This window comes from Hetaerina americana, unplaced genomic scaffold (assembly GCF_022747635.1).
Source record: "Hetaerina americana unplaced genomic scaffold, ioHetAmer1.1.p SCAF_7, whole genome shotgun sequence".
Classification (NCBI taxonomy): domain Eukaryota; kingdom Metazoa; phylum Arthropoda; class Insecta; order Odonata; family Calopterygidae; genus Hetaerina; species Hetaerina americana.
In genome coordinates, this window is record NW_027287316.1 from 56,847,403 (window position 1) to 56,870,608 (window position 23,206).

The window sequence follows — 23,206 nt, forward strand, 5'->3', positions numbered from 1 at the left end:
AAAAAAATCAGAATATTATGATAATGATAGCCTTTCTGATTGAATATTTAACTAGTGGCTGAATGATGCTGAGCTGACTGAGATGTCCAGCTAGCAATATTTTACAGGAGTTAAAATTATTAACAAAATGCATTCCTGCTTCAATATTAATTTAAATGCTTATAAAAAGAATGTTTTTGATCTTCAAATCCTGGGATTTTGTTACTGGATTGCAGGATTGAAATAGTAATCCTGGGATTGAAATCCATGGTTTATGATTGATCCCAAGACTAAATTTCTCATTGGGATATAGCCTTGGTAAAAAGTATCTAGTATCACATATTAGCATGTTTGATAGTAAATACTATGGACATAATTTTTTAATTAATGGCTCAAAAAATAACCTCAGTGTATTATATACGAAGGTCAAGCCTTCCAAAGGTTAATCTTGCCCTCTAGAATCACAAATGTAGGCTAATTTTATCACAGACATCCAGAAGGAACTACTTGACCTCACTCCAAAATATTATTAGTTGTGCAAATGACATTATTATCTATTTCCAGTATCTGGGTCAATATACAAGGTAGAGTGTAAGTATTTCACTACTAAAAATTTTTTTCCTGAATATGTCCTGAAGTTGGGTACATCCTATATGGCAATGCATACATTATGCTGTCAATTACAGTATATAAAATATAGCAAGGTACATTACCTCTCGAGATAGGTGTGTGAGTGAGGTCATGGTCGAGGAACTGTCCCCATTGCATGAGGATCAAGGTGTGCTCTTGGGAAGAATCGGCATTGGGAGAGGAGGCTCCTGCAAACTGGGAGCTGACAACTCGTGCCCCAGGAAGTCCATCTGATCCACCATCACGATTTGCCTCTGCTGATGAGAATCCATCACCAACCCTGGGAGAATTCACACCTGATGATACAGTCAAAAATTTTAATACATGTGGTAGTAACACCAAAGGATCAGGTTTCTGCTGTGAAATGAGCTGTTTATTTAAAATATAAATTTGAAAGAATTTTTCAGGTTGAACTTACCATCTCCATATTTAGGAGGAAGGATCCTCTGTAAAGCAATATTGGAACTTCCCCATTCTCCATTTCTGAGGTTGTTGCAGCTGCCATCTGAACTCCTGTAGAAATGCACATGCTATTTATTTGTAATATTGATTAGGTATGCCCTATATATAACATTCCTGATAGGAATTCGACTCGACTAAAGCAGTGGGGGGCAATCAGCAGTGTTTGTTCCTACAGCAAGATTACTTTGGCAAAGGAAGCAATTCAACAGGCAGTATTACACTGATTTTATCATAACAATGAGCCTAACTTTGCTTCTCTTCTTCTTTCTTTCTCTTATGATGTACATAGTTTCCCCTGTCAAATTTGTCATCTTCCTGCCGCCATTCCTTGCACATTATGAGAGTGCTTCTCTTACCTATGGTTGTATTGAAGCATAGCTAAAACCGGTAAATATTTAAAAGACATGAATATAATTTAGCTACATATTTTAATTCACTTAGGGTTATTGTTGAAGAGTAAGTGTTGATCACAATTGCTCAAGTTAACTACATAGGAAAAATGAATTTTGATGTGGTTTATTAGGTTTTCATGGATGTGATAATCCAGTGGGTAGGGTGTTGAACTATTGACTACAGGGCATGGGTTTGATGCCTCTGAACAGCCTGAGATTCACTTAAGCTGCTTGACTTTTCAGGTGCCAGATCTTCTTGGGAAACCACAAGGGGAACCGGGAACTAGTCCACCTAACTATCCTGACATCAACATTTCCTAAAGTCATATTGGTCTAAATATTTACAGTCATTAAATATGAGCATAAGTGGCAACAAAACATAGGAATTAGGAATAAATAAAAGTTAAGTAACTCAGGAAAGTGTGCATTACCGGATGAACGAAAAAACCTAAGAGAATGACGACATAAGGATTTCAAGAACCTAGTTGGTAGCTGAGAATGATAGAGTCCAATTATGTCTCTATTCAACTTTAATTGGCATACCTAACTGATGATAGTGACTCATTTCAACTATAACTTCATGAGCTGAAACTGGTGTCATTTTAGCTGGTGTTGACAGCGAGTGGACTTTGTGAAAAATGGGAAAAGAGTTTAAATGAATTGAAATTAAATTTCTCTTAGGAGGAGAACTGCAAATTTAATTGAATGTGAATCTCTTCATGTGTGAAAAAGGAAACAAAGATAAACAATATAAAGAATAAAATTGGAGTGAGAGCAAATTAGTAGTGTAACATACTGATAAATTTATCAGTATGAAACATACTGATAAATCACGTTCTAGGTTCAAATATGGATGGTGCTTTTAGCTAATTTGGGACATAACTCTGGAAATATTAAGCTCCGTTTACTAAATACAAAAGTGATGCGTTTGAAAAGAGGCTTGGAAATGGAGAGGAACTAGCCTTTCTTAAATTGCTCTATGTATAATGATAATAATCTCGACGTATGGATACCACTGACGTTATATGTCATGACTTTTGATGAAAAAATTATAAATCAACTTCAATTTGAGCATTAGTAAATTTTTCGTTGCTCCTGAGGGTTACACAAAGTATTACGAAGAATTACGGTTTTATTTTTCATAAGAACCACAATAAGTTCCTATTATGTTATTTTTAATTAGATACCTATTCCTTAAATTAATCAAATCCACCGAATGCGTTACAATTGACTTTTTAAAGTAAAATGTTTTATGAATAATTAAACATTTCGATGCTCAATTGTTACATAATACGAATTCGATAGAGAGGCGTCTTAAACGATTATAAGTAAAGGCGCGAACTCTACCTCTTCTCTCTCTATATAATATAATGAAAAGTAACTGCGAGATGAAATGTTTATAGTTTTATTGGTGATATCCTTGCTTTTGAAAGAGCAGAGCGCTCACGAATGTGTTATTTGTACGGCATGTGACTTAGAGAATCATTCCTAGTGTAGTATAGCATTTAAATGTGGAATCACATTGATGTGGAAGAAATGGGCAACGAGAAGCATGCATTTCTCCAATTAGCTCGAAAAAAGAACGCCATGTGAATTGCTTTCGTATGCTAAATAAATTTGCTGGAATAAAATCAAGGTGATAATGGGGAACTTGGCCCATTTCCTGCGCTCTCGCCCTTGACATGCACTCGAAAAAGAATGAACCCCCGGCTGAAGCGAGTAGGCCCATCGTAATATTAACCATGACGGATATGCAGTTTCTCACAGGTATGGGTGATTACTATAAATTTATGGAAATTTAAAGCAATTTTTTCAAAAGTGCTTAGTACTCCTACAACATATTATGATTAGTATTTCTCATTCAAACATGGTAAAAATGCGTTGTATAATGTAATATAGGTTGATCATGCATTCTGAGAAACCTTCTTAATGCAATTTGCAATAAATAAAAAAATGTAATTTTTTGGGACATATATTTGAGCACATACTAACCATAGTTTTGAAAATTTGTAGATTGCAATATATAGGGCGAGTTAGGGTTCTTGGAAATTAGTTATCAAAGGCAGTTCATTCACCAAAACAGCACTATGCTAGTAATATTTGGCCTAAATAGAAACATTTATTTAGAAAGCATTTCAGTGTGGGTATCATTCTTAAGTTTTTCTGTATTTTACATTATTTAATGTAAGGAATAAACCGTTTATTATATGTATGAATCTATTTAAATGCCTGTGTTTTGGAAAGATTTTTAGAGTACTTCAAAGAATAATTGTAGAGGATATATAGAATAGTTATAAAAATGGTCAGTGCTACCATACGAAGCAAGGTTCATACAATTCAATAGAGTTCCACATTTATGTCCCTAAGGTAAAGGCTGGTATTCCATAGCAGAAGTTTGGGGCACAGTGTTAAATAAATAAATTTTCAAACAATATTCATTACTCTTCCATATTAAATATTCTGGCTACCTCAGGATAATTTATTTTTACTTATTTATTTCAAATTTCTGTGCTGTTTTAATTTGATGGCATGTGCAATGTCCCAAACATTGATTTGATTAAAATAGTCTCAGACTTATGGCGTTACAAGGATGAAAAGATTAATGGAACATCTTTAATATTTATAAATAATAATAAATTACTTTAAAGTTTCTGGTCGAATAATTAAATGGCAGATATATTTCATATTAATGATTTTAAACATTTTGTAATGCATAAAGGGGATTTAGATATGCAAGCCTATAGGCTTCATAATTATATCTACAATTGATAAGAATATGTCTATCTAAATTTGCTTATTCGCATAAAATCGCTTTTTGGATCCATACTAAGTTGTACTTCACAAACCTGTATTTTGTGAATTGAAGACCAGAATTTACAGAGGGACATTGAGGTCTTCTAGGGCAGGTGTCTCCAATAATGGTGTTCAATAAGCTGAATGTTGGAAGGGCAAATGTTCCCTGATCTGGAGTCAGGTTAAACCTAGAATAAACGAAGAAGAACGAAAAAGTGACAAAGTAAATGTTCCCTGGAAAGAGGCCAATTCCTGATGCAGCATTAATCTATTCCAGAATATTATATGTGTGTGTATATAAAAAAATATATACATATATATATATATATATATATATACACACATATGTGTGTATGTATGTATATATATATATATATATATATATATATATATATATATATATATATATATATATATATATATATATATATATATATATATATATATATACATACACACACACACGCGCGAAAACATATGTACACATAAATTAGTTTCATTAAGCTTTAAATTTAAATTTGAATGTTAAATGTCCAATTTTCTACTTTCCCTTTCATATGCTGACATGTGATTTATTATAAACTAAATTATTAATATTTTTATGCAGGATATGTGATAGTTTTAACAGCAAATTCTGCATACATTACTGTTCTCTATTACTATTACTGCAAGAAAACTTGGAAAAAATAAATGTGTGAATGATTTGATTATTTAAGGAAGAAAACTTTTATAATGCTTGAAACCAGGATCTGATTCCTGCCTGAGTAAAATACTGCAGGATCCAGATTTTTGGAAGATCTAGCTATTGGAATAATTGAAAGTTTTAATGTAAAGGCTATTATCTTTGTTCTTGGATATTCAGGATCAACGAAATCCAATTGAAAACTTTCATGATTACAAGTGGAAAATAATTACAATGGGCAAGAAATAATTTATTTTGCTTGGCCCCTAGGTGTTGTAGATTTAAAAAATACCATCTTTCTGACATGTTACAACATTAACCTACCAAATTTATTGTAAGTACTTACTTTTCTACTAGGCTTACTGATGCTTCCACATTTTTCTGGCCTTCCTCTGCCTTTTGGACTGTATTCCCGCCTGGTGTAAGTGCAAAGAAACGCTCTTGGTGTATTCCCACAGGGGAGGGCGCTGTTTGGATGGGTGGTACAAACACACCCTGTGAAAGACACAATGGTAAACATACTCTGCTTTCACCATCTATGAGATATCAGTCTAGGTGTATAATTATAAATATTCCTTAGAATGCCTCTAAATTGATAAAAATACTTAAACTATCAAAGGTAAAAAGGATTTTTTTACATTGGTTAGTTAAAAATGTAATGGTCACTCTAATTAATTAATTTTTCCTCTGTAAGTGAAAGTAAGCTGTGCTATATTTTTATTGACTCTTTTGCTGAGGTTAATTTTATAAGATATGCGACCTCTTAAGGAAATGAATAACATGAGAGATAAAATTTAATATGACAATTGCAATTATTTTAATAAAAAATATCACTGCTATATGTGGGCAGTGACATATTTGATTATTAATGGCCATGAAAAATATAATTTAAATTGGAAAATATGTTGTAATCATGGTTGCTACTGGTCTGAAAAGTTTTTGGAATGTCCAGCCAATTGATTATGCTCTTGAAAGAAATGAAAGGTCCACATAAATTATATATATAGGACTGGAGGAATGCTGGTAACATAAATAAGGAGTCATTGTTATCATAAGTTATTTACTAGCATGAAACCTAAATGAAAATGTTCTCAGTAGCCCTGGAGTCATTATATAAGGTGCTTCCATACCTGCGAGAAGATGAATGCTGTTGCTTGAACTCTCTCTTGAAGCTTTCTCAAAGCATCATTGGCAGCACTGGATAGTTGTTGTGGGGTGAATTGTGGGATTACCACAGTTGGAGGTGGAGGAGGTAGTAGAACACCTTGGTTGCGTCTGTCTAAGGGTTGCTCTGTTTGTTTACGGAAAAAAATATTTTATGGCATTAGAAAAATGTGGAAATTGCCCTAATCAAACTGAGCCGACTAAAAAATCAGCCCTATTACGTCTAAAAATGCTTTTTTAAGCCATTAAAGTGCCTTTTAAGAAAATTAGAATGCTCTGCACAAGTGAATTGCTAGCATGACTCAATTTGAAGTATAAGCTGTCCAAGTTTAATTCTAGCACCAAAGGAATAATATAGCACCACCATTTAATAGATTGTGATCAATAAGTTCATGATTCTTTAAAGTAGAAAGATTGAATTGTTGAAAAAATGACTCATGGAACCCATATTACTTGAAAAATTTAAAAGTACAACAAAAAAAAACATCAGATGTGCTGTGTGATCATGTCACAAATATTCTGTGCTTCTTATACTAAAATAAAACTGTTGAGATTCAAATGGTGCTATGGAGACATTGATGTCATAGACATTCTATTATAAATATTGGGAGAAGTCATTCATACCAAATTGAACTGTCTGTCCCTTAAATTGGCAGCAAACTCCCAACCTTTGGGAGCCATCGGAGCCAACCTCCAGGGGACATCGGCTCCTACTCAGTGTAGTTATTTCAAGGTAAAATGTTAGGCACTGCACAAGAGGTCTGCACTCTCCAGGTGCACCATCAACAGTGGTGCACGGTGGGGGTGCTCTAGTAACCTATAGGAACAGTAAATCTAATAAATGTTGAGGTAAAAGTTTCAAGAGTAGCCAAGTTTGATCATTGATTACATTATAATTAAAAAAAGTAATATCAATGGTAAGTTGCATATATGTTCATTCACACCAAAATAAAAATTCCAATGATTTATTTTCCATGTACACACCTTATTATATATTTTACATCATCAAAGTGTGAAAAATTTGGTATCTGTAACCAAGACTCATCATGGTAGAGACATGTATGAACCAAGATGCATCATGGTTTCTGAAAAACTTGGCTGGTCTTTGGGATAGAGTTTTCATGATTTTCAGGATGAAAGAATTATCTTGGTGAAGAAATTGAAATGCCTCAGTGTAGTTTTCACCAACTTTGCAGAAATATTGGGGAATGCCATTCTTTTTGCTCTTTTGTTGCCACTTTGACACTATTCTTATGGCCAATTTGTGTACATGCTCACTTCAGAGGATGTATCTTGTAGATTAATACATGGTGAAACAGGTAAAATGTTACTTCATTGTCTAAACTGCAAGCATGTCAGCTCAATAGCTGCAGCATGCTCTATGAGTTGGTTGTGCTCAATTAAAAAATGTTGTCTCTCTTTGGATACTCTCACATGTGCCTTCTACCTAAGTGCATAATAGCCAAAGACATTTGAAAATTTTAAATTTTGTGACAACCATATAAAAATCTAGAAGAACTTGCTCATGAGAAACTTTAGCAGTGTAAGGAGATGGTTAAGGTTTTCCCAATGAATATGTATGGGGAATTGAAATACTGAGAGCATTTATTTTATATCATATTTCAACCTGTACCGATATAGTTGGCTGGGCAGTTTTAGTATATTGGGGAGAAAGTCATAATAAGGTCGCTAAAATGAGGGTCTGCGTTATTTCCATTTAATCATCTGAGAAAAAGAGATAAGCTTTCCAGATCTATGTGTAAACACACTTATTACCATCCTTATAATCGGGGAAAAATTTCCCCGTATTCAGCCAAATCTTTCAGAAGCATGCAGTCTAGTTCATCTGGTTACAGAAATAATGTATTATAGCGAATAATTTGAGAAAATTAGTTGTTAAATCATAAATAGCATGCAAAAATTACTTAATAAATTATAGAGTGGTGCATTTATATTTAACATTTCTTAACATAAATTTCAGAAGAAAAACAATTTTTAAACCATGAGACAAAAACAGAAAACTTATGAGTTTCTCAAGGGATCAAAATGTAAATCCTCATTAATTAGAACTCACTTAAGCAAAATATTATGATAAACCTATTCAAGTTACTGTCCCTTCAAGAACCTATACCAACTGCCTTGTGGAGTTTTATTCATTTTGTACAAATTTTGGTTTGAGTATAAGTCATGAAAATTTCGTGGCCTCTTGGTTTAATTTGCTCACTTAATGCAAAGAATGCACACCTGCTTCCATGTTGATCTTTGTTTGTTCTTGGAAGTAAACAGTATTTTCATAGGGAGAACAGTTCATTCGAGTCTGAGAAGTGAGTTTGGGTGGACCTTCATAAAAATATGCATAACCTCAGTCAAACATCATATTGCTGCATTGGATAAAAACATATGCATGAAGAAGGTGTTTATTCAGGTTTATCTAATTTTACTAGGTATTAATTTTTAGGTGCATTGATAACTGAGCTCATTTGTATGGTATATATAAAACTTTTGAAGGAGTAGCCACTGAGAAGTTTGTATGTTTCAGTTGTTAGAATGGGTAAAAGAAAGTAAAGGCGCATTCATCTCCAGTCCAAGTACTGCATATTGTATTATGTCGTTCATGGAGCCAACATTAAAACTTATATTGCTCATAGTTTTGTGTTTCCTTTATTAACATTATTAACTTCTGTGAAATTTGTTTTTAACCCAAACTCCTTTATAGGCATGTTGAGATTCTTATTAATGAGGATTTACTGCAACTTGTATAAATCTGTACTATCTACTGTAATATTAGTTGGTAGCGCCAAAGTTTTTTAATGAATACCTATCTATTAAAAATATGCAGAAAATCTGTTAATTTTTCATTATGATAAGCAAGGTATATTAAGATACAAGAAATTTTTCTAGGCTTATTTGGGATAAATCTGCTTAGTTCAATTAAGATTTTTCTCTTTTTTAATAATATACATTTTTTGGCAGTTTAAAGATTCAACACAATACAGACAAAACACTCTCACATTCAATCAACTCATGCACTCAGTCACAACAGACACCAACCTTGTGCAGGCCCCACCTGTAATTCAACTGGCTGCTGCTCCACCTCAAATGATTCAATGGATGAAAATGGTTCAAAAAATTGAACTGTTTCCTCCAGAAATGATGATGGTAGTTGACTGGATGACTGTGATGATTGTCCAAATGATTGAAACGATTGACTGAATGACCCAGATGCTTGAGAGAATGATTGTTGTTGCCCCTGGACCCCTTGGCCTGGAGCCTGACTTGATGGCTGTGACCCTTGCCCAATTGACAGGGATGATTGCCCAAATGACTGGGGTGATTGGCCAAATGTTGTACCTGGTGAGCTGAACACTTGGGAAAACAATTGCTGGCCACTGAACACTGGTGTCTGTGGTCTCTGACTAAATGACTGTGGCCTTTGGCCGGGTGATTGTGATGCAGGACCAAAACCCTGTCCAAATGACTGGGCTGCCCGATTTAATGTCTGGGGAACTAAACCAAAAGATCCAGAAGACTGGGAGAATGACCGCTGCCCTTGGTCTTCTGGCACTGGCGCTTGGCTTGGTGACTGTGGTTCCAGACCAAAGGACTGTGTTGCATGACTGAATGTCTGTGGCACCCTTATTACTGTAACTGATGCTTGACCAGTTGACTGTGGACCCTGTCCCAAGAATCGGTCTGGTTGGCTCAGTGTCCGGATTACTTGTTCAAATGATCGCTGTGGAACCTCACCTGGGCTGAAGGACTGAAAGGTCTGACCCAAGGGCAAAAAAGTACCATCAAATGGGGCAAAGCTGAATGTATGAGGTGGCTGGCGAAATTGGTTTCGTGGTGGCGAGACACCCAGGAAGGATCCTGGATCAAAAAACTCTGGTTGCTGCAATTGCTTCCTCTGCCGTTGTCTGAGACGATCCTTCAGTAACCTGACTCTTAGTGTAGGGAATACAGTGGTTGTTGAAATTGAGGACACATTGGCTAGGAATAGGTCAGCTGTGGAATTGGTCACCTCAGAGTTTATGTTAGGCACCTCCGGTTCATTTGTTTCTACCTGGCCCACTGGCTCCTTCTTTTGCTCAACATTTTCTGAATTAATGGGTTCTTTTACCTGATGCTGGATCTCTGGTATCTCGAAAACTTCTTCTTGGGGTTGGAAGGGTATTTGTTGTGGGGTAGTTTGAGGTAGCTGAGTTGGTTTTCTGGTTGGTGGTGGTGTGATCCTCTCTTGAATTGGTTTCTTTGTGGTTCGTGGTCTTTGTACATTTTGTGGCCTAGGTGGTGGCCTCGAGCCACGGAGCAACCTCTCCAATTCTTCCTGCAGCTCTTGCAACTTATCCAATAACTTTTCCCTCGTGCCTTCAAGTAGGATCACTTTTTCATTGTTTCTTGAATCTTTGGCAGCCTGATGACGGAGTGCAAGGTCTTGTAGCTGGCCTTGGATCTCCTGCTGTTGCAACTGAATATTCTGCTGGCGTACAAGCTGTCAGGGGTTAAATTGATTGATTTTATTTAACTCATCATATAATAATTTTAATGGTGTTGGTTCAGTTAATCAGCTGTATATTTCATCTGTTACATTCAAAATTGTATCAAATCTTTCCTCTCCTTTTTCTATAACAAACATATTTCATCAGTTGCTAGTGCAAATGTAAACTGGATAGTGATGGAACACTAGGTAACTGTCCAGAGGTACTTCCTTATTCAGAGAGGAAAATATTTCTAGTGGTTACTTAATTCCTTGTGTGAGTGCGTATGGGATGGACACCTAATTAATCATCATTATAGAATAAATATTTACCTCCTAAAAATGCACAGTTCATCTGATATAAACAAGACACTATTTGATCTCAGAGCATTTTTGATTAGCAGCTTTCTATTTCCTGTCATTTTTCATTCTGTGTTTCATGTGTGAAAGGTTGACATGCATGTATTCTGATAGATTAAAAGACAGTAATTATGGATTTTTGGCTGTAGTTTGAATGGCACTTTGTTGGTCAATCCTTCCCAATTCAAGTTGATTGTACTCATTCTTGAGTATTGAGGTATTCCCCACCCTTTTTTCACTAATTACATTGAGGTTCATGCAGTTTAAAACTCTTGAATTTTTGGCACATCCTTAGCTTCCTCATAATGGATAATGTTGTATGCTTGCCATGTATTCAGGAGTGAAAAAATGCAGCATCTCTTTGAAAATGGTAGTTGTTCTATCACAGTTGGATTTTCAGTATATTTAGGGCATATATTCCACTTTTCTGTGATATGGACGTGAGTCCAATGTGAGTGAGTCCAAGTGAGTACAATGTGAGATATGGACGACAAAAACAGACAAATGAAGAGAAGCTTGGATGCTGTAGAAATGTGGCTAAACAAGAGAATTATGAAATGAATGGATTAAACAAAAAATGATGAGATACGTGAATGGTTGGAAATGAACAAAATCTGGGAAAAAACATTGGATTTGACAGATGGGCAAACTCATTGATAATATTTTGAGGTCGTTACATTAGTTTCACAAAGAACATTTATGGAAAGAAAGCTGGGAGAAGAGAAATTTGGAGGAACAATCCAGATGGAAGGCATAAACAAATGAAATAGATGTGAAAATGTAGAAATATGAAGGCATTTAGATGGAAGTAGATGGTAAAGTTTCAGATAAGACTGCATCAAATTAAGGCTAGACTAAAAAGCCATTTTTGATGATGTTCAGGGATTACTCAGTTAATTTAGGCAATTATGAAGCAGAATGTGTTGTTACATGAAAAATAGTTGTATGTTGTTGCACATGCTTGTCATAGTGAAACTCTTGTGGAGATTTGCTCAGTCACATGCATTATCAGTGGGTTGGTCATACAGGGAGACATGCACATGAAACCATTAAAAAAGTAGAGAAGAAATGTTTTATTTCTTGAATAAATTGTGTAATGTCAAGATACACTGCAAGAGATTAATTTTGTTGGTTTATGCTTTGTAGCCCTTTCTGAAGTTGATGTTGAAGGGATATCACAGTACAATGCAACATTTTCAGTGTAAAAATCATTTGCCCTTTACCAGGATTCAAAACTGGATCCCTCAATGTCCAGCCGAGTGCTTAAGTCAGTTAAGCTACCATGGCGTCCTCTTACACTCTGAAATTTACCTTTATTTACTCCAGATATCACATGAAAATGACTCTTGGGACGTTTTGGCAGCTGGTGGCCAAGGATTTGAAGGAATCAGGTGCATTTAAGTATGGTCTATACAATTCATTTTCTAGAGTAAAAACATGGCAAGATTTGTCATTATTCAGCCAACAATACACTACCGTTGGTTACAAAATATGCTGGACTATGCACAACTGACTAATATTACAAATAATGGAAAATAAATCCATAACACTACTACTCAATGAAACTCAATTCAGAAGAGTTTCAATTCATTCAAAAAAAAAAATGAAACAATGACTACTGTAGTGATATGTGACATTGTCATTGTTTAAGCCTATGAAAAGAGCATGGACTCTCATCTGGTTGATCGTGAGAGTTAATTTTTCAGTTAGGTCTGGTTTTCAAAGAAAACCAAAGTACAAAAGATATTGCATAGATAACAGAAACAGCAACTTCACAATTAATATTTAATGGTTTCACCAGTGTGTGGCATCAGCTGTCACCTGATGATGTTACACAGTGGTTTAAACATGGTTGTTGATAAATATTAATTGTGGAATTGCCACGTTTCTGTTATCTATACAATGGAGATATTCCATCAAATAATGACTAAAAAAGTGTCATGCACAAAATATATTGTCAAAAACTTTGTTTTAGTAGTATCCTCACACTTTATGCTCTATAGTTTCCTTGTTTGTTTAAACACTAATCATTGTGCTGAAATAATTTTTAGCTGGCCACTTCATACAAGTCAGCCACCTATAAAGATAAACAATCTTTAACCATAGTTTTCACTTGCCATTATTGTGCACTGGTCACTAAGAAACTTCTTCAAGTAGCAGAACAAGAGGTAATCACTTGGTGGAAGGTTCAGGGTGTATGGTCTATTTGATCTCATTAAAAAAATCAGATAAACTCTTTTAAGTTTGAGTATAAAATTAAGGTCGTGCATGGTCATGGAGCAAAAAAACTCAAGATGACATTAGGCCATGTTGCTTATTCTGTATGGCAGACTGAGGCTTTTTTAGTCTTACTATATGCAAATTGCTACCTGAAAGAGTTTCATGGTAGTCATGTAGAAGGAGTTAGTTTTTTGCCCTTTTTTCTAATTTTTTGATGTTTCCTAGGAATACTACCTATTTGGGAAATGAGATTAATATGCACATCAAATGAAGTCTTTTGAGTAAACTCCTTCCTCATAAATACCACAAAATTCTCTTTGCTTCTTAAACCCATCACCAAATTTAAGAGAGTGTAATTTATTAAAAATCAATTGCTTTTATTTATCCATTTTTGTATGCAATGCTTAGGACTTGATGGCATAGGCTTGTAAGTTTATCTCAGATCCAGGGATTGATCTAGGAATATACCGGTAGGGTTTATTTATTGAAGGACCATTTGCTAACATGCGTGCTTTACCTTTATGCTGATCATACATTTTTTGTCACTTTCTATTGTAAATATTAATTTTACTCTTACTGCTATATGTAATGCAATAGTTTGTGAACTGATTTGTTGACTGTACACCTACTAAGTCTGCGCTTATGGCTAGAAATTAAGGGCATAGGCATGGCAAATATTTTTTTCCAAGAGATGTTCAGAAACTAAGTGCAGCCCTGCCCCCACCTTCTGTGCTCTCCCCACATAGGGTGATTTGTTCATCATTAATATCATACCTTAATCCTCACCTTCTCTTCTCTCATATTCAATCTTTAATACTCGTTGCATCCTCATTCTTGATTAGTTCTTACTAATAAATAGTCATTCTCGTTAATTTATCCACAGTGATTTTTTTGGTCATTAATTTGATAGCTTGATGGTGAGGGTGATGTAATTGGTTGGTGCAGAAGTGGTTCCTACATTCTCATCCCTCTCCCACAAAAACTGAGTATATTTAGCTCTGGGTCATTTCTGCAACCTCATCTGAAGACATTACATGACATCAAGACCTAGTTTGTGCAATAAATATTTAAATGTGAAATTATAAATATTTTAAGTTAATGGTGTAAAAATTTAGGGTTAATGGTAAACTATTGGATGAATTGCTCTTTGGTTATAATTGTTTGAAAATTTGGGTCAGCCTAGAGCTTGGTTAAAATTGTCCTTAATTGGTCCTTATTTTTTAAAGTCTCAAATTCCCTAAATTTGACCTCTATGGTTAGTGGCAGTCGTGTCTCAGGAGTGAGTGGAGTTCTTTATGGTAGTTTATAGGGGTTAGCCAGGTAAGGTTTCTCCTGACAGTGCCTCCCTTTTCATTTTGCATATATTCCCACTGGCCATCTAGTTTTACCACAGTTTTAGAGCACCCTGCCTCATGTATTGTATCAACGTATGAGCATCGAGACGTTGAAATCTGATAGGAAAAGGATGAAATTTGAATTAATAATCTCATTTATCATTACCTATCCTCTTGTCAGTCCTTTTTCAAAGGTGTAATTTTCCTCGCCACATATTCTAGGTAGATTTTAATGGCAGGTGGATTAACAAAATATTATTTATTTTATGTTTTTGAATAAAATAATTGCTAACGATAATCCATAATTGTAATCGATCAATGGACTGGCAATAAATTATAGTTGTTATACTATCCTAAAAACTACAGAAAGAAATGGGTACCTGGGCATTTAGGGATTGGATTTTTTTAAAAATGTTAGTTTAGTACGTTTACAATAAGTAATTGCCAAAATTCAAATCAACACTCTACTTATAGCTGCTTTAAACCCCACTCTATTCCGTGAAGGAACCTCTGGAGGAGAAAGATGTTAGGTATAATTTCTATGTTTACATTACGTATTAATGTTTTATCCATCATGTATACATGCATGAACTGACGAGGTCAATGGCTGTTTATGGCTCTTTTTGAACGATAAAATTTATTGTTACTATTATTATTATTCGAGGCCTTAGAGGCGAGCGTGTCGTGTGACGCTTAATGACCTTATGTTCTTCCCGCAGTTCCGCCTCCCCTGTTCATGGCCAACCCGGACTAAATATGGCTCGCGTCGGATTCTTGGGAAGTGTGAATGAAATCACCCGCCATTCAAAAACCACTCGAGCGAGCTCGTGAGTGTGGGTTTTTCACGTTCCCCAAAATCAAGGATCTTTCGCATGGCCTTCCCGTGGGAAGGCAGACGCAAATCAATGCGAGCCGTTGCGCATTTTTGGGGGTCGCGAGGTTATTTCCGTGATAATTGGGTTTAGTTAGAAGAAATTGGTTTAGCCACCAGTGCGATCGACTGTTGAGTGTGGCGGGGACGCGACTAATACTATTTAATATTAATGTGCCCCTGAGTTTGCCCTAGAAAGAAAACGCCTGGACCGATTTTAATTTAATGTACATCAGCAATGAAGCGTCTACGTTGTTATCCATTACCGTTCAATGATTGCGTTGGAGACAGTAACTTTCAACCTGAATTAGATAATTATATGCTCGAAGGACAGCAGGTGTTAAAAGTATTTCTAAGTATTCAAAGGTAGTACCGGGTATAGAATAATATCCATTTTGAATTTTTCTAAAGCCAAAAACATTTCTCCAATGGGACGAAGGGGGGCTAAGCCCTCCCCCACTTGATTGCTGTCTGAATAGAAAAAGTGCATGTTTTTCACTTCTGGCCGACCCTGCTAATTTAGGGTCCCGTAAGTTCATAACCGTTCATTCAACCTCTACTATATTTACAAAGTACATAGTTAACATGGTGGCGTGCAAGAAAAGGGAATTTAAAACATTATCATCCATGTAAAAAAGTGTTTATCCAAAAGTTTAATAAACTTTTTTAATTAAATTAAACTTTCTGGTAGGTCGGACGAAAATAGTTTGGTTTGTTGCATCTTGGTTTGTACAGTGTATTTAAAAATTTTCCCGTGGAGTCTGTTCGTAAGAATATTTAATATCTGCATGTGCGAGATTTGATTTTGGAAAGGCGGTGATAATGGGCGCAACTCGGGGAAGCCTAAGTTCTTGTTTGCGCTACGTCTCGCTGTGTGATTGGGACGGAGAGAAGGTAGGAGCCACTGAGGAGTAGAATCTATTTGTGTGGCTCTAATTTAAATGTTTGAATAAAAAATATTAAAATGCATATTATCCTTAGTTTTCAGCATTAAAAGCAGCATGGAAATGTTATCCTGGTTGTTCTGAAAAATTTAGTTTTTCCTGTTACCCTTAGCATAAAAAATAAGGTGGAAACATAATTTGTGATTTAATAACATTTTACCCATTTTCTTGATATTTGTTGTAAGAAATAGTACACACGTACAAGATCTGAAAATTGAAGAGTTAAGTCATACAAACGAGTTATTTGTTCACGATTAGATTTAAGGCGAGTAACATCATTTAAACCCGAGGAACTATTTTTTTGCTCTCAAAATCTGTTACAATGATACCATTGCATGATGTTTTACTAATTAATATACTTTATATATAAATATAGCAAATGCGTTTCTTCTTAGTTTTTCATAGCCCAAGCAATTACCCAGTTGACCTGTAGAACCTGATGTCTTCTCCCTCTCCTGACCACCCTCCGGTCGGATTATGGAAGAAAAAAGAATTTTAAACCACGAGGAAAGCGTGGAAAAATAAACTTGGAGATCGCGCCTAAAGAAAGTGAGTCAGTTTAAAGAGTTTTACTATGATTCTATCAATATAAATATTTTATAGTGATTATCTAATCCTAAACATAATCAAAAGTGGTCTTATTCTTGTATACCTTGGCAGCTGCTAAGCTGACCGTAAAAGGATTGCCTCGCATTCAAAGAATGAGGCGTTTGGAGCGATTGAAGTATCATAATTAAATACGTCAGTCCTACCAGAATTTTAGCATTCAGTTTAGTATTATCGAACTTTACTTTGAGGAGTTTGATTCAGGACAGAGTGAAAGATACTTGGTACCTATATCTCAGTGCATGGTCCACATGGCAACTTTTATTCTCCGATCTGGGATTCCACTATTGCTATTTTTAGATCCTTGATCACCCTAATAGAGACTGTACACTTTGCCGGAAACTGGATGTGGAAATAAAGCCTGTTTTCTGCACTATCATAGAATAACTCCATTTATTTTTTTGATAAACTTTTGAGCCTGCTTCCTTGATTCTAGATGAGCGTACATTAGAGGCTTTTGAGATGTAGGAGTAGTGAAGAATTAAGGATGTAAGTTGGGAAGAGAGGAAGACAAACTCTTAAGTCTTTCCACCAAAGATTTAGATATGGTGGGCGAGGAGAGGGAGTTTGCCTGGGGGAAATCCAAAAAAGGCGGAGAAATAGGGTGGAGGAGATGTTGAGAGCCAGTGGTTCGTAGAAGGCCGCGATAAGGAAGGGAGAATAAGCGGAGAAGCAGGAGGAAAAGAATAGGTTTCTTTAGGTGGGATGAAGACTGGTAAAAAATATGAAGAACTGAAGAAGGAAACAATACTCGTAATATTAGGCAAACGGAGTTCACGCAATACGCAGTATACAGTCGTCGTTACGGGGCGTCCAAAACCTAAATTTAGCATGTAGATTACAGTTAGAATCGTGATTCTGGCATGGTTTAATCCTCGAGCTTCTTTGACTTGCTTCCGCGATCTCATGAGGGGAAAAAATATTGTAACATTTATAAAAGCCCTTGTAACATGTATTGTATGAACGAAACGCCTGCAAATAGTACAAGCGCTTCATTTTCTCCAGTCGTGGCATGACGTCATTCGCTCAAACCACCACTTATAGTACATTTATAGGCGAACATGTAAAGCATCCAAAAGTGCGCTCCACAGGAGTACGTGGGTTTTTATGACGCTACGTCGACCGGCGTTATGTCGCGTCGTAAACTAAGTCAACGGAAGTTCATGACATCACAGAATTCATGCCCGAGGTTCGAAGGCACAACCTTCGTGGTCGAACCTGTGTGGATCACTGGACTAACCGGTTCGACTTCACTGTATGTCCTTTGCCTTTGTCGTTCCTGTCTGCCTTGTTGGATCCGCTCTTCACGGAGCATTATTCCATGCAAAGTTATGCGCATAATAATTCATAAAAATGCGCTATGCGGTTGGAAGATGACTATAAAATCGACTACAAGTTGGTTCATGAACGGGAAATGGGGCATTTCCAATTTCACGTCAATAATTACCAGAATTACGTGAATACTTATCATTAATAACACACGATAACAAGTGCATGAATAATATATTGCGTCACATAATAAGTACTTAAATATGTAAAATTATCCTTAAGATTTTGTTGTATAGTGTCAAGAGTTCTGAAGGCCTAAAAGTTGAATCAACTTCGGTCCAGTGCACAATTCATTGTAACGAACGAATATAGTTTACTTCCTTTAATTTTATTTTCGAATAATGAATTCTAATAGAACAAAATAGAAATGGCCACGTTCTCATAGCCCTTATTGTCTCTGCAGGACTACCGACTGGTACAGTTACTCTCCGTATATGCTCAAGTACATTTTAGTAAAGCTCTTAATTTATTCTTATAACTTTTCAATCATATTCACACAATTACTAATCGTATTCTCCAATAAGAATGGTAGTACCCCAATTCGTAGATGTTAAAATGAGCTCACCATCTAGTTACGGGGCAAGATATTGATAATATTATTGAGCTTGAGGAAGATTCATTTAAGTTCTGGAAATAAAGTATTCCAAGCTATATCACACTTATAAATATAGCTTATATTTAAAACCCAACTATTCACATTAAATCCCGAGGGAAACTAAAAAAGCAAGGTTATTTGATACAAAACTTTATTTTTGCGAAATAACGAAGTACTTGTACTTTTTAACTTAGGTACTTATACGAGCAAGCGCTAGAACCATATGACACTTATTCATTAAAGCCTCAAACAATCTCCAACATGGTTGCTATTCGTTTTTTTACTGTCGTGAGTTTTTGGTAATATTTTTCTCGAAAAAGTTTGTTTGTTAAAATAAGTGGAAAAATTAACCCTTTAGTTATCTGTTTGTCCCATTAGCACAAAAGGTTGGAGAATTCTGATTTATTCGGCGAGATTTGAAACCTAATTTCTTTAAGAAATATAATGACGCTTTTAGGGAGGAGATCACAATGTCATTACTTTTAAATAGGCGAACGATTTTTTTTAGGTGAAGCCAGTAACCTCAGCCCCTCTTTCGTAATGGGTGAAGAGTGATGCTTCTTTATTTTACTTTCATTGAGTAGTTAGTAAGAGGGGCGGTCCTTGTCATTGCCCGAAAGCGGCCATGCCAATATCCCGGAACCCAAGGTATTAGGGTCCGACGATCGAGTCGTTACTTGATGTTATCCATATCTATGTACATGACTGCTTGGAAAATCATTGTTTAGCACTTTGCGTTCATTCGCTATCCTGCGATTTCCTCCCCTTCCTTTCTCTCACCAACTGTCGTCTTAACCCTCTGCCGATCAGCAGTGCTATATATAATATTGACTGTGTGACATACCTGTATATTACGATCACTTAAAACTTTTGGGCTGTGTTTTTACGATGGCGGGTGGTGCCGTACCTAATCGGTGTTCTTGGTGTGCATGTGCGTATACGAAAAATACCCCGTGTTCGCCGCACGGGTCCCCATAGAACCGCAGGTATGAAGCACGTTTATCGATCAGATTGCTAATTATCTGATTTCCTTTGACCAAGGAAGAGAAGCGACGGTCGGAGATCAAAGGGTTCATTAGGGACTTGAAACCATCGACCCCAAACGGTAGCCAGATTTTGACGAGAGACCCGCGACACATCTTGACTTTTGAATTTCATAATTGGAAAAATATTACAATTTTTAATGAAAAAAATCGGAATTCGTAAATATTCGACTTCCAGATGTCAATATATCACCATTGTTGCGGTTGAATAATGTTCGGTGCCTCGTTAACCGTCGGATTATGACGCCAAAATCTCGATTTTTGTGCGCAAATATTGATGGTACTTTCCGAGGCTGTAACTTCAAAACTTATTCACCGTCGATGATTAATAATCTCTAGCGCTGTCTGAATGAAACTCCCAAATGCTGGTAAAAATAATGCATGGTGTGACAGTCGTCAAGAGAACAACTTAAAAAAAATAAGAACAAATATCAGGTGCTTTTCGATCAATTGGAGGTTGGTGGAACCAGAATTTAGGGCGAGGAAGTTACGAGGGTGACTTCCTTATAGTCTATTAAGCGTTGCCGCAAAAGAAATCAATCTATGGGTAAATACTTGCATGCTGTAAACGTGACTTTACGTCATGAAATTTAGTAAGATCGTTTGGTCACCTAGTGAGGCCCCACTAAATGTCCTACCCAAGAACTTCTGTGAACTCTTTCCGTCAATATTCAATTCTATCTTAGAAGATAAACCATTGATTCATGGCCGAATCGAAATCCTCTTGTTGTGAAAAAATATTGTATCGTTAACGGTGAAACACATCCCGGCGTAAAAATAACGAAGTACTCCATAGGACTGCATAACTCCACAACGCGATGGCAAAATGCGTAGAGCGATTTTTCTGTTGCACTATTCTGTAAGCATTGATCTTAAGATAATTAACTCAAAGAGGGAAGGAAGAGGATCGCGATCCACGGAAATTCCCAACCATTTAATGCCCCGCAAGAAAATCATTAAATTCAATACCCCAAACATTTGCTAAATGACAAATCTTAGACTGGTGAAATATTTGAATTAAAATAAAAATTTAGTTTTCTCAAAAAATTGGAGAAAAAAGCAACTAAGGCTTCACTAAGTTCGGAAGATAGTAACGTCTCGCATATGGTAGAAAATTCATATGAATAGTCGAAAAAGATTCTTCACGGATTTCCCTGCGGCATCGGATGTAAAACATTCGGACCTCTCGGGCTACTAAACTCACTGCTTTGAATACTGCGGACCATGACTTCTTTTTCAAAAGGCACAACGTTCTATTAAAATAATTTTCATTCAAGTGGCATTTTGTTGACGTGAATTGGTAATCACACCTATTGAATTATGACCAAATTATTAACTGTTCAATGGTATCAGATACAACCTCGTGAAATCGAATCTTGAGGAATTAGAAATAAACTTAGTAGAGTTCACAACATTTCTAATTGTGGTGCAACCGATTTCATCACATATGTAACATCTTTAGGTACGTAATATTAGCTGCAATAAAGTTTGATGAAATCCACAGTTGTTTTAAAATATTTTATCATAGGTTGTTAAATGGTAACATATTTATTCATTGATTTGTTACAAAATTTCACGACGAATCACCAATGATCCACGGTGAATAAGGTTAAAATAAAACTTTGTAACTTTTAACATAGTTCAATATGGAACAATTCCACAAAGTTACGCCATTAACTATTGACTTATCCACGGAACAGAGGTTGGCGACCGATACCTTAGATTATTGGAACGGAGTGCTTTATAATAATACATTTTCTGGTATCCGTTTAATCGTAGCTAGAGATGGGTATCAACAAGTGGAGTAATGGAGTTGAAATGAATTTCGGAAGATATACATTCCGCCATCGGGGATATCCCGTTACTATATTCCATAGTTGAAAGAAAAATATTTAACAAATAGATGCTCAAATCCAGTTCACTAAATACATCTAACGAGAAAGCAGTTTTTCATGAAAAAAATTAAAGAGCAACACGTCAGAATAATAAGTGTTAAAAGTCTTTTCTCACCTCTTCGAGTATCTTAGCAGGCTATTTCAAAAGTTTCCAAGTATTTTTGCTGAGAGGGGATTTCCCAAGAAATCTCTATGACTGGAAGATGAATGTCAGTTAATACGGGCCTCGATCTGGTACCCGGAAGGCCGAAAGAGTTATAAGAATATCACGGGTGGACTAGCGCGCAATCGTTTTCTGAATGGTTCATGAAACGCCACTTAAATTGTGTGATGTGAGAGTACTTAAACAGTGGACTGACATTTTTTTCATTTCACCAGGTCGATATGGATAATTTTATATTACCAATGTACCGAGCGACGGTAATTATCAATTATATTAAGATTTTGTCAATATGATGATATTTCCAGCTTTATGGACGATAAAGGCGATAAACCATATGGACTATACTGAAGATGTGAAATGTGGAGATGATTTGTCGATGCACCGGATGAACATGCGAGTACGAGTCGGGCATACAAAGAAATACAGCGGTACTAAAACATTTTATAGGACGAAACTAGAGATTCTATCCTTGTGGTGTATGAAAATATTGATATTGATTGACGATATAGTCAATATAGGCGACACTGTCGATACTTATCGAGTTCCCGAAATTTTGCTTCGACTGCTCAATATATATTTTAGATCGAAAGTTGGCAGTGGAAAATGAATATGACACAGCCCTAGCGCAATTCAAAGCCGGAGCTTCTCGTCAATGTTGGGTGGAACGCGAGGCATTCCTCGACGACCTCGGCCACCAGCACCGCGCGAATAAAAACGTCATCCTGACAAGCAGAAAATTGATAGAAATTTCAACCCACCTCGGCGAGGAACGAATCGTCCTGTTGCGCAAGTACCCCCGTCAGCATCACGCACAGGACCACCGACGCGATCATTCCCGTGGACGCGGCACGGCGGGCCATTTTCCGCGGGTTTCTCGGGCGCCGGGGATTCGAAGCACGCGTTTAGACACTTCCCACGAACGAGCGATCGAGGGGATTCTTCGGGTCTTCCTCGCACTTGGGCGGGGAGAGCGCTGGAACGGTGAGATCCGTTCGTTCGAGCGTGGAGCGCCGTCGATCCCCCGGCGGCCTTCCTTCCTATTCCTTCGTTGATGTCTCCCAGTCGGACATCGAGAGGAGACTGTTTGGGCTAAGGCGGCGGCTCTGCGTCTAGCACGGGGCTGGTCGCGTGGGCGACGGAAGAAGATGCGGTGACGTCACAATGCGACTTCGTGCCCACCTCCTTCCCTACTCTCCCTTCTTCCCCATTCCCCTCCCCCACCCTTCCCACTCTTTGCCCGTTCTCAGCCTCCGCGTTCACTTTCTTC

At 36.6% G+C, this 23,206-nt stretch overlaps 1 protein-coding gene across 1 annotated transcript in view; it reads right to left on the bottom strand.

Annotated features, from left to right (window-relative positions):
• Positions 1-22,998, bottom strand: part of LOC139696714 (salivary peroxidase/catechol oxidase-like) — a 34,509-nt gene extending 11,511 nt beyond the window's left edge. Inside the window, exons 1-8 of the mRNA XM_071595550.1 lie at positions 22,698-22,998; positions 10,223-10,594; positions 6,727-6,919; positions 6,069-6,229; positions 5,285-5,433; positions 4,310-4,444; positions 1,028-1,122; positions 693-905 (exon numbers count right to left, since the gene is read on the bottom strand). Coding sequence (XP_071451651.1) covers positions 693-905; positions 1,028-1,122; positions 4,310-4,444; positions 5,285-5,433; positions 6,069-6,229; positions 6,727-6,919; positions 10,223-10,594; positions 22,698-22,799 — 1,420 coding nt within the window. The 5' untranslated portion in view covers positions 22,800-22,998. The remainder of the gene's footprint in view (positions 1-692; positions 906-1,027; positions 1,123-4,309; positions 4,445-5,284; positions 5,434-6,068; positions 6,230-6,726; positions 6,920-10,222; positions 10,595-22,697) is intronic.
• Positions 22,999-23,206: the final 208 nt, after the last annotated feature.